This window comes from Bufo gargarizans, chromosome 4 (assembly GCF_014858855.1).
Source record: "Bufo gargarizans isolate SCDJY-AF-19 chromosome 4, ASM1485885v1, whole genome shotgun sequence".
Lineage (NCBI taxonomy): Eukaryota > Metazoa > Chordata > Amphibia > Anura > Bufonidae > Bufo > Bufo gargarizans.
Genome location: NC_058083.1, coordinates 180,026,591 through 180,039,744, shown reverse-complemented (window position 1 = coordinate 180,039,744; position 13,154 = coordinate 180,026,591). Strand labels below are relative to the sequence as shown.

The window sequence follows — 13,154 nt, the reverse complement described above, 5'->3', positions numbered from 1 at the left end:
GGGAAAATAATACAATCTACACAACACCGATCCCAAACCTGAACTTCTGTGAAGAGGTTCGGGTCTGGGTACCACAGTTAGTTTTTTATCACGCGCGTGCAAAACACATTGCACCAGCGCGATAAAAACTGAACGGAACGCAATCGCAGTCAAAACTGACTGCAATTGCGTACCTACTAGCGCGGGTTTGCCGCACTGCACCGGGACGCATCCGGACACGCTAGTCTGCAAGGGGCCTTATACTGTCTTCAGAAATACCCCCATTGTGGCCCTAATCTTATGTCTTGACAAACGGCAGGGCCCAAACATAAAGGAGCACCCAGTGGCTTTAAGATAATAAACTGAAAATGGTTCGGGCCCCATTGCACACATCTAATGGCATTGAGCTGCAAAATGATAGAAACCCCTTATAAATGACCCCATTTTAAAACCTAGATCCCTTAAAGCAGGCATGCTCAACCTGCAGCCCTCCAGCTGTTGTAAAACTACAACTCCCACAATGCCATGCTGTAGGCTGATAGCTGTAGGGTGTTCAAGCATGCTGGGAGTTGTAGTTTTGCAACAGCTTGAGGGTCGTAGGTTGAGCATGCCTGCCTTAAAGCATGCATCTAGTGGTGTAGTAAGCATGCTGAGTGTAAAATTATTATAGGATAAAATAATGAGTACATATGGTTTGATTCAAATTGTTAATAACATTTTCATACGAAATTGGAGATTTTTTTTAAAATAAATATATATATATATATATATATATATATATATATATATATATATATGGGTAAGGCCTCATGCACACAACCGTTGTTTTATTCCGTGTCCGTTGCGCTGTTTTTCGCAATTTTCTGCGGACTCATTGATTTTCAATGGGTCAGTTGAAAACTCGGCTAATGCACCATTTGCCATCCACGTCCGTGATCCGTGGTTCCAGTCCGTCAAAAAAATATAACCTGTCCCATTATTTTTGTGGAAAACGGTTCGCGGACCCATTCAAGTCAAAGTGACCAATAAAAAAAATGGAGGCACACAAGATTGTCATGCGCGTCCGCGTCTGTTTTTTTCCTATCATTTGCATGGCAAACCTGTCTTAGACTTTTTTTTGACATTCCTTTATGGCTACATGCACACGACCGTATGTGTTTTGCGGTCCGCAAAAAAAACGGATAACGTTCTGTATGGCACCCGTTTTTTTTTTTGAGGATCCATTGTAATAATGCCTATCCTTGTCCGCAAACTAGAAAAAAATAGGACATGCACTATTTTTTTTGCGGAGCAACGGATCGGACATACTGATGCGGACAGCAAACGGTGTGCTGTCCGCGTTTTTTTGCGGACCCATTTAAATGAATGGGTCCGCATCCTAACCGCAAAAAAAAAAAAACGGATCGGACACAAACAAAATACGGTCGTGTGCATGAGGCCTATATCTGGTGGTCCTCCAAAAATAAAGGAAGACACACGGAAACAAAAACGGATCACAGAACAACGGAACCCCATTTTGCGGAACTGAACACAACAACGGTCGTGTGCATGAGGCCTTACCCTGTTACTGTCTTAGAAAGCCGCCACATTCTTGTCTTAGTGGTGGGTACAGATGAGAAGTGAGGCTGTGCACTTATAAGGGGGACAGATTTCTAAAAAGGCATTTGCCTGTACATATGACTATGTCTCGCCAAACTGAAAAAAAAAAAAAAAAAAAAAAAAGGAAAAAACTGAACTGTAGTGAAAGGCAACATGTCCAAGAAAACGGAGCAAAATGTCTCCAACTATGTTGCAAATTTCATTTTGTTCACAAGATACAAGAACACCGATAGGGCTATAATGACAAGCTGGCATTAAAGGACAATAACTGGTCTCTTTAGCCCCATCAATCCCTATATGAGAGACAAACGTGCTAAGTGACGTGGTGCAATATAACAGGCCCCTGCCCAGCAAGCTAGAAACCGCTATGCACACAATCAACCAGTCACCTACACAATATACAGTCAGGTCCATAAATATTGGGACATCGACCTAATTGGCTCTATACACCACCACAATGGATTTGAAATGAAACGAACAAGATGTGCTTTAACTGCAGACTGTCAGCTTTAATTTGAGGGTATTTACATCCAAATCAGGTGAACGGTGCAGGAATTACAACAGTTTGCATATGTGCCTCCCACTTGTTAAGGGACCAAAAGTAATGGGACAATTGGCTTCTCAGCTGTTCCATGGTCAGGTGTGTGTTATTCCCTCATTATCACAATTACAATGAGCAGATAAAAGGTCCAAAGTTCATTTCATTTGGAATCTGTTGCTGTCATCTCTCAATATGAGATCCAAAGAGCTGTCACTATCAGTGAAGCAAGCCATCATTAGGCTGAAAAAAACAAAACAAACCCATCAGAGAGATAGCAAAAACATTAGGCGTGGCCAAAACAACTGTTTGGAACATTCTTAAAAAGAAGGAACGCACCGGTGAGCTCAGCAACACCAAAAGACCCAGAAGACCACGAAAAACAACTGTGGTGGATGACCGAAGAATTCTTTCCCTGGTGAAGAAAACACCCTTCACAACAGTTGGCCAGATCAAGAACACTCTCCAGGAGGTAGGTGTATGTGTGTCAAAGTCAACAATCAAGAGAATACTTCACCAGAGTGAATACAGAGGGTTCACCACAAGACGTAAACCATTGGTGAGCCTCAAAAACAGGAAGGCCAGATTAGAGTTTGCCAAACATCTAAAAAAAAGGCCTTCACAGTTCTGGAACAACATCCTATGGACAGATGAGACCAAGATCAACTTGTACCAGAATGATGGGAAGAGAAGAGTATGGAGAAGAAAAGGAACTGCTCATGATCCTAAGCATGCCACCTCATCAGTGAAGCATGGTGGTGGTAGTGTCATGGCGTGGGCATGTATGGCTGCCAATGGAACTTGTTCTCTTGTATTTATTGACGATGTGACTGCTGACAAAAGCAGCAGGATGAATTCTGAAGTGTTTCGGGCAATATTATCTGCTCATATTCAGCCAAATGCTTCAGAACTCATTGGACAGCGCTTCACAGTGCAGATGGATAATGACCCAAAGCATACTGCAAAAGCAACCAAAGAGTTTTTTAAGGGAAAGAAGTAGAATGTTATGCAATGGCCAAGTCAATCACCTGACCTAAATCCGATTGAGCATGCATTTCACTTGCTAAAGACAAAACTGAAGGGAAAATGCCCCAAGAACAAGCAGGAACTGAAGACAGTTGCAGTAGAGGCCTGGCAGAGCATCACCAGGGATGAAAGCCAGCGTCTGGTGATGTCTATGCGTTCCAGACTTCAGGCTGTAATTGACTGCATAGGATTTGCAACCAAGTATTAAAAAGTGAAAGTTTGATTTATGATTATTATTCTGTCCCATTACTTTTGGTTCCTTAAAAAGTGGGAGGCACATATGCAAACTGTTGTAATTCCTAACCCGTTCACCTGATTTGGATGTAAATTTCCTCAAATTAAAGCTCACAGTCTGCAGATAAAGCACATCTTGTTCATTTCATTTCAAATCCATTGTGGTGGTGTATAGAGCCAAAAACGTTAGAATTGTGTCAATGTCCCAATATTTATGGATCTGACTGTATAAAAGGACAGTGTTCAGAACCATCTGTAGGAACATTAATGGATCACTAATTCCCAATAGATGTCAGGATTTCTAGACATCCCTTAGTGTACTGATGAACAACTCCATCATTAGAGATCCTCCAAATAAAAAAAATATCATGCCAATATCATGATACAGTAAATGTGAATGGAATTAACAGCTTTGTGTGGCAACTGGGGCAGAAAATTTGGGTGTGCCTCCTCCTTCCGTGTTTGCTACACACCCGGCATCGTTTCTGAGGATATGTCTTGTTGGCAGTGGCAGGGACGGGTAAGGGAAGTGGCGTTCTGAAAGAATTCGAACATCCTCAGATTCAAAGGCTTGCCCAGATACGGGGAACTCAAACAGGAGACTCAACCACCTTCTCCTGGAACTCAAGGAAGTTGAGGGTTCCTTTGGCCTTTTTAAATAAAACAAAACTATTATAGGCAGCAATCTGAATGAGGTAGATTGCTACTTTTTTATACCAGGCCCTGTTTTTTCGCTTCACCAGGTAGGGTTGAAGCACATGGTCCGAGAGGTCTACACCTCCCATAAATTTATTGTAGTCTGTCACACAGACCGGTTTGTATTTCTCAGCAGTAGCCTCCCTAACGGGTACTGTGCTGTCTGCGTGCACGGTGGTCAGCATGTAGATATCCTTCCTGTCCTTCCACTTCACTGCAAGCAGCTAGTCACTTGCAAGGGCGAAGGATGCTCCTTTCTCCAAACGCTTGGACACTACCGGTTGTGGGTATCCCACTCTATTTTTACGGACTGTCCCACAAGCTCCCGTGTTTGTAGCATGGAGGGATTTAAAAAGGGGTATGCTGCTATAAAAATTATCCGTGTACACGTGGTACCCTTTGTGTAGGAATGGCGCCAATAGATCCCACAAACTTTTTCCCGATGTCCCAATATTTTCGGGGCAGCCTGGGGGGTAAAGTTGGGAGTCTCTGCACTCATATACAGACAGACCGCAGGTGTAGCCGGTTGTGCTCTCGCACACCTTATATAATTTTACCCCATGTCTGGCACGCTTGGAGGGAATAAACTGACGGAAGGAAAGGCAACATTTAAAACTAAAAAGGGATTCATCGACGGATAGATTTTTATCAGGGGTATATAATTTTAAGAATAAATGTGTAACGAGGGAAATAAGGAGTCTCAATTTATTTAGGCGGTCGTAGGCTGGGTCAGTTCTGGGGGGGGACTTGGGAATTGTCTGAAAAATGCATAAACCGCATTAGGGCTTCATAGCGGTTTCGGAACATAACTGCTGCAAACACAGGGGTTGAGTGGACAGTACTCTCAGCCCAATACGATCAGATAGATGGCTTTTTTACAATGCCCATGTCCAGGGTAAGCCCCAAAAAGGTTTTAATATCAGGGACACTTGTAGGGGTCCACCGTCTTATATAAGTAGACGTGGGCTTATGTACAGGAAACTGTGTGGCCTACAGATTAGTTTTTGCTGCACAATTAATTCCAGGACTTTATCGTCCACAAATAAATGAAAAAAATCATAAGGGGCAAAATTGGTGACATCCACATTAATTTGGGGAGTAGATAAAAATTGGGGTACTTGGGGGGGAAATGAAGTAGCAGGAACCCACGTAGTAGAAGGGAAAGGACTGATGGGTAGAGAATGAGATGAGGTGGCAACTTCTACCTCCATAGGGCTATGGGGTCTGGGGATGGAAGCGGAACTAGAGTACCCGCTATCTTAAGATATTTCCGCCTCTGAAGTGGTGTCAGATTCAGAGTTGTCAGAGCATAGAAATTCATATGCCTGCTCTGCACTGAATAATCTTTGAGCCATATATTTTTATTTTATTTTTTTACTAAAAAAGCTCAGAAAGGGAAAAAAAAAAAATACAAAATATATATATATATATATATATATATATATATATATATATATATATATCCCACCCTAAAAATTAAAAGTAAATGTTCGCTAGTGTCAGTAGCGCTGCGTCCACTGACCGACAATTATGGACGGACCCTAAGGCTGGGTTCACACTTGAGCGTTGCGCAAACGCGCGTTCTACGCGCGTTTTTGACGCGCATTTTTATGCGCGTTTTTGTAATAGTAAACGCGCGTTTGACGCGCGTTTGTGTGATTCACTACAGTGTCCTATGGCCACAAACGCCCCAAAAGTCGCTCATGTACTTTTTGGAGCGTCGGGCGTTTTACAGCGCGATCGTACGCGCTGTAAAACGCCCAAGTGTGAACCATTCCCATAGGGAATCATTGGTTTCTCCTTGTTGAGCGTTTTACAGCGCGTAGGAACGCGCTGTAAAACGCTCAGGTGTGAACCCAGCCTAACAGATGCTCAATGACTGCCAATGACAGACTGACAGCAACAGATGGCCTCTGACTGCCTGTAATGAAAATAACTGACCGTTCCTAATAGACGCCTAATGACGGACACCCCCTGACCGCCAGTAACAGACGGACACAGGGTCCCTAATGGAAATAACTGACCGTTCCTAATAGACGCCTAATGACGGACGCCCACTGACCGTCAGTTACGGACGGACAGTTTATAAATTGATTTTTTTTCCCACCACAGTAAATCTTACAGCCAGGACAGAAAGAAGTCTGATCTCTCTTCACAGAACAACTGCACTGAGGGGAGAGAGAAGCAAGGCCCATGTCCTGGCTGTGTTAGTAACCATTACTATTGTTCAGGTCAGGACACATGGGGGCAATGACACCATTAATATGTATATTTTAGTATGGTTTTGCTAGTTTTCTTCTCTCCCCCCCCCCCCCCCTTTTTTTCTTGCTTTCCCGCTCTTTTATTTCAGGTTTTTATAAAAGGGTTAAGTCCTGTCAGAATCAGCTGGTTTTAGCCGGTCTCACCTGAGCCTTGGATGTCAAGCAGGGATCTTCTCTGATTGGTGCAGCTGGTTGCTGGGGGAGATTTCTGGACAGCTGATTGGTGTGGATGCCAGCGGCGGGAAAGTTTAGTCCTTAAAAAGAGGGTTTCGGCTGTGCTTCTGGGCCAGTTTTATCAAGACCGGATCGTCGCCCCGCCCTCCCTCCCCATTCTTATGCTTATGTCGCTTTGTTTTATTAGAGGGGCTGTATCACTCAGCTATTGCTGAGTGGATTTAGGTAATTATTGGGATTTTTAATGGTTATTTATTTATGAATTTGAAGTTTTAATGATTTATTAATTTATTTACCCTTAATAAAGCATTATGGCCATTTTTATTCCAACACAAGGTGTCATGTCATTATTTTAGTATTTATTATGGTTTAGTTATTAAGTCTGAAATGGGTCATTTGCCTCCATGGTCCCTGATGGTTACTGTGCTGAAGGTAACCACTGCGCATGTCTGCGCCATTTTGTTTTTATTTTATTTAATGTGGGGCAGGGGGCTCCTGCCCTTTATTAAATACATTGGGGGACATATTGCCCCGATCAGGGTGCTGTGGGACCCGATCGGGGCATAAATAATTACTCTCACTCCTCCCCTGAAGAGAGAGAAGCAGTGCAGGGGCGGCGGGCGGCATATAGTGTGCGCATGCACCGAGCCGCCATCTTTGTTGAGGTACTGGGGAGGGGGTGAGGATCGGGACCCAGCTTTCCCTTATGGGATAGCTGGGGGACCCGATCCATGCACCGGAGACCTTCTCCCTCCTCTCTTACATGAGTTACCGGCATTTTCGATGATTGCTGTGATACACTGTATCACGGAGATCACGTGATCAGAGACTGCTTGTCACGGTCTCTGATCACTGCCTCCAGCCTTCAGCTACCTCTGGTAGCTGCGGGCAGGGAGCTCAGGCGCTTTTTTGTAGCGCTAGCTTGGGCTGAAGTGCCGCTGTAAAAAGGCGGCGCTCCAGCCCAAGGCCCCTTAGTGACCGCCGTAAAAACACGTACGGGTGTTCACTAAGGGGTTAAACAAATGTATTTAAACAATGGGTCATTTTGATGACAAATGGCCTTCAAATATATAACGGACTATAAGGGTTCCGTGTCATACCAAGCCATAACTGGGTACCCATAGAATTGTATGGTGCTTTACGCTACCTCCATATGCCATCAGTTGTATATGGCATGCTACACTGGATGCCATATGTATCAAGCTTTTCTCTCCTAGAATCCTTGATTTTAGAGGAAACTATTTCCCAATGGCACCTGTTTGAGCACTGTGTAGCGACATGCCAGCCTTCTATATATGGCTCTGACATAGGCATAACACCTTAGACCACTTTCACAGTCAGTGTTTGGTCAGTGATTTCCATCACTGACTGTGAGCCAAAATCAGGAGTGGGTCAAGAACACAGAAGAGGTGCAGATCTTTCCCTTATACCTTATCCCTGTGTAGGCTTCACTTGTGGTTTTCACTCACAATCACTGATGGAAATCACTGTTCACCCTGTTCCAGCGGGTGAACAGCCTGTCGTATCCGTCCTGCCGCTAGTTCACGTGTGCCCCCGGACTGCCGCTCTATCCCTATTGACTATAATGGGGGCGGGGGCGGAGTTACGGCGGCAGCACACGCCAAGAGGCGGCCGGACTAAAAGTACTGCATGCACACGTGAACTAGCGGCAGGACGGATCCGACAGGCTGTTTACCCGCCGGAACAGCCTGCCGGACTCCCCTGCCACTAGTGTGAAACTAGGCTTAAATGGGAGCTCCACTTCATAAACAGCAGTATAGTAAAAAAAAAACTCAACTTGTGGAAATGTTCCTACACCAGAAGAACATAACATGAACCCTCAAACCACAGTAACATCTGATAAAAGTAGAGGCTTACATGCCATTTTAGTGGCTTATATACTATATATAATATTTTACACCTCTTAGAATTCCTTTTTATATAGAGCAGAATAAATAAGGGGTCTCGTACTCCAGAAGAGATAAACCAGGCCTAGAACCAGATTTGTAAAATGCTCAGAAATTTGGTAGTAGGGCCTAACATTTTAGGCCTGTAATTACAGATGTCTAAAAAGGCTCTTATTGCCCATTCACTAAAATATCAAACTACCCCCTGCAGTGAGATACCTGTCTCTATGGACTACAGTCAGGCTAAGTTCCATTTTTCAGGCCAGTTATAATATCAAAACACAAAATCGCAGAAGTGTCGTTATCTGGCACATCAAGGCCGCCGACAGCATCCAACAGGTCCCACTGACCATAATCGAGACCAAAAGGTTTCCATTATGGGGGCCGACATTTTACCAAACAAAACAGTAGAGCTATTTTTTGTCCTGCATTTTGGTTGGAATCTGTGATGGAGGCATCTTTCAGGGCCTCCAATGCACATGTGACCACAGACTTAAAAGGGGTTTACCAAGTGATAGCATTGACCCATATGATCTATATGATCAGTGGGAACCCGACATCCCATACCAGCGCCAATCAGCTGTTCTGCAGTAGCGCTAGTGCCGCAACTACACCCCTCGGCCCATTATGTAGCGGACTGAGTGGTTACCCCAGCGCTGCTCCCAATGAAGTAAAAAGGAGCAGTACTGAAGTAAAAAGGCTCCGTCCACTGCACAATGGACACAGATATGTGGTTCTGGCACTAGAACTACTGCAGAACAGCCGATCGGCGGTGATGTCGGACCCCGTTGAACAAATAGGGATGACCTGAAGATAGGCTATTATTTGTGAAGGGTTGCAAACAGGGACGGACTGAGAACTTAAAGTGGCCCTGGAAAAAAAACAATAAAGTGGCCCCATCTTTTAGGCGGGTCCAAATGGACAGAAGGCAGTGCCTACACATGTAGGCAGGGACAACAGAAGTAGGCGAGCCAGAGATACCATAGTGCGGAACAAAATACTACCGCCCACACCACAGTATTCAATTATATCAATGTCCTGAGGATGGCAATACAGTAGAATTCAGAAGGGCACCTGCAGGCGCTGGCCAGGAACATAAGTGCCTGATGCTCCTACATTAATTAATGCTGAGAACATCAGATCTTTATGTACCTGGCTGGCAGCCATGAAGAGGGCTTGGGCTGCCCCCTAGGCATCGGTCCACCGGGAAATTTCTCTATAGGCTCTATGGCAGGACAAGGTCAGGATGATGCCTTCTCTAAACAAAAAGTTGCAAATTATTAAACTTACTGCACGCCAAGTATTATAAGAAATATGTAATATACTCTAACAAGCAGTAATCCGACCTTGTGTCTTTGAATGGCAGTGATATATTATATACAGAATTCATGGTGGAGTCTCTTGGCATACATCACATCAGCAGTCAGACTTGTTCACGGCAAACACTACCTACCTAAGGACGATATAGAGCTGCACAGTATCACTAATGCCACCGGGCCCGACGAGTCCAGAGGACACACTGCTGGGCTGATTTTATGGGCATAAATGCTCAATTTTCTATCATTTTTTTTGTCCCCACAGAGAAGTGAAGGTTAAACTAGCAAATGACCATGCAGGGAAATTGTAAGAGAGCCTTTATCATCAGTTTAGGCAGCAAATTCACTATTGATCCCAGCTCATCCAGTGTGAAATAAGTGGAAGCCATCAAAGCATCACTATGGATCCTGACCTTCTACAGTCCTCATAAATCCTTCTCAACCCTACAGAGCAAAGACGAGCGTGGGCTGCTATGCCGGATATTAGGTAATATTCTCAGCAGAAAAAAATGCAAATATCCATGTAAAATCTGTCAAGTGCATTCTGGATCCAGTGGATCCTTGCAATTTTTAAAAAATACACCACGATACGTCTGTGTGTGGAAATACAAAAAAATGGCCTTTTAGGATTATATTCCAAGAATGCTTCCCCCAACGCAGGCGGAATGGTACAGATGTCTACTGGGTGAGATAGCGAGCCTGTGCAATGGAGCAGAGCTAATTCTCTCATTCAAGCAATGTGACTAGCCATGTCCATGTTTAATCTCGGTGACATATAAAGACATACAGTACAAAGAGGCTCTTTTCTTACAGACCATGTGAGCATGACAAGCTCGACGCTGCTGCAATCTCATTAGCATAGGTCATTTTATGGGGGCTGGGGGGGGGGGGCTATAATTCATTGACCGCTGTCAGCGGCATCCTTACGGATAACAGTATGCACACATTCTCCCAAGAAATGAACATGGCACCCACATAGTAACAATGGCTGGCATGCTACAGCAAAGGCTGGATGCAGAAGAAAAAGGCTGGCATCCATGTGCCACTTGGGTGGACATGACAAATCTTCTGCTCATATTCTGCAGACCCCTGACCTCAGGGCATAGCACAAATGCCTGCTCCTCCTGAGCTCCAGCTCATTGTCTCCCAGGCAGGCAAGCACTGGTCATGGAATGCAAACTGCATTCTCTCCAGAGGAAAAGTAAGCTGTCACTGCAATCCCAGCCTGGGGACAGGGAGCAGGAGCCCCAACATCTGACTCAATGCAGCTCCATACAAAGAGGGAGCCTCCATCCCCAGTGCAGGCACACACATAAAGGAGGGCGCCAGCAATGCACGTCTCTAGTGTGCAGAACAAAGCAATGCCCAGAATGGACGGGCACAGGCGGCTGGTGGTGCTGATGGATGCCATGTCTTACCCTCAGCGCTGACAGGTCTATCTCATCCAGGCTGCGGGCTGGGGAGTCGCTCGCCATATTTCCTCGTCTGTCTATTCCGCCGGTTGCGCCCCTCTCTAGCAGGTTTATGGCTCCGGCGGGCGGCTGCGCTTCCCTGAGCCGGGGAGGTGAGCGGCAGGAGGGGCGGCTCTATCGGCGGGGACGTGGGGGAGGACTGATGCAGGACATGCTGAAGCTGTGCCGGGAGGACTGTGATAATGAGGCACATCCACAGCGCTGAGAGCCGCCTGTCACGGCTTCCTGGGAGGACCCAGACACGGGGGTGTGTCCCTCTCCGGTGCTGCTGCTGCTGAGCTCTGCCCCCTGGGAGGGGCCCCCAGTCCAGCCAGCACATCCTCCCAGGTGCCAGGGCCCTAGACACACACCTAGCATAAGGGAGGCAGGCAGGTGCCAGTCACTCAGTGCCCCCAAAACAGTGTCATGGTCTTTTACACTCTCTCTGTTCACACTTGTGTCTTCACAATGCCAAATCTGTCCTATGGACACCATGAACAGAGACCTAAAGGGGGTCTCTCACTTTAGTAAGTGGCTTTTATCATGTAGAGAAAGTGAATACAAGGCACTTACTAATGTATAGTGATTGTCCATGTTGCCTCCTTTGCTGGCAGGATTCATTTTTCCCTCACATTATACACTGCTTGTCCCCATGGTTACGACCACCCTGCAATCCTTCAGCGGTGGTCCTGCTTGCACAATATAGGAAAACAGTGCTGGCCTAAGCACACTCCCACAATCCCAGCCACCAGAGAAGCCAGCGCTTTTCCCTATAGTGTGCAAGCACGGCCACCACTGATGGATAACAGGGTGGTCGTAACCATGGAAATGAGCGGGGTATAATGTTATGGAAAAATGAATCCAGCCAGCAAAGGAGGCAATATGGACAATCACAATACATTAGTAAGTGCCTTGTATTAACTTTACCTACATGATAAAGGCCATTTGCTGAAGCTAGACAACTGCTTTAAAGGGGTTGCCCGGGTTCAGAGCTGAACCCGGACATACCTCCATCTTCACCCAGGAAGCCCCCCTGACTTCAGAATCGTAGCAGTTCATGCTCTGATGCTCTCCTTTGCCCTGCGCTAAATCGCGCAGGGCAAAGGCATTTTTAGGTGACTGGGGCTCTCCATGGGGCTGCCAGAAAGCCCGGTGACGTCACCGGCACTGATGGGCGGGATTTAGCGCTGTCCTAGCCTGTAAAACGGATAGGGCAGAGCTAAAGCCCACCCATCAGAGCCGGTGACGTCACCGAACACACTGCCGGGCAGAAGCTTCTGCAGTGTGTTGTTGTAAACAAAAGAGCCCTTGCCCTGCGCGATCTAGCACAGGGCAAGGGAGTGCATCGGAGCATGAGATGCTCCTGTCAGGGGGGCTGCCGGGGTGAAAGTATGGGTATGTCCGGGTTCAGAGCTGAACTAGGACATCCCCTTTAAAGGGATTTTTCAAACCCATGAGATTTTTTATGAAACAGCTTAGGCCGGATTCGCATGTCTGTATTATGGAGATGTGTGCATTATAGACATGTGTCCTGGCCTGATCATGGGTTTGCCGAACTGAACTCATAGCGCCATGGATCTAGATAACTGCTCACATTACCAACCTCCTGCCACTCCTGTGCCAGCTCTCCTTGGACCTGTGCTGATTTCTGTTTACTGGGCTGCAGCAATGACATTCATGGAGACAGGTGACCACTGCAGCCAGCCCCTGACTGTAGCTGTGACACAACGCCACCACTGAGGTGACCGCTGCAGCCACTCACTGGCCATGTAATCCCAACACAACATCACTAGAGTATACTTTCCAACAGTGTAGTTGGTAAATTTGAGGCATGTAAAACCCATCCTGGGAATGCCCCCAAAACCGACTACCCATTTACACTCCCTGTGTCACCGCTTACATGCGGCAGGCGCCATTGCCTGCAGCATGTAAGGGGTTAAACAGCCCGCATTGGCACGCCTGCTGGGTCCAGG

At 46.1% G+C, this 13,154-nt stretch overlaps 1 protein-coding gene across 8 annotated transcripts in view; it reads right to left on the bottom strand.

Annotated features, from left to right (window-relative positions):
- TNIK (TRAF2 and NCK interacting kinase) overlaps positions 1 to 11,417 on the bottom strand; it is a 313,379-nt gene extending 301,962 nt beyond the window's left edge. For all 8 annotated transcript variants that reach the window (XM_044288827.1, XM_044288829.1, XM_044288832.1 and 5 more), the window contains exon 1: positions 11,149 to 11,417. In XM_044288827.1, the coding sequence (XP_044144762.1) occupies positions 11,149 to 11,205 (57 nt within the window). In that variant the 5' untranslated portion in view covers positions 11,206 to 11,417. The remainder of the gene's footprint in view (positions 1 to 11,148) is intronic.
- Between the last annotated feature and the right edge of the window lie 1,737 nt (positions 11,418 to 13,154).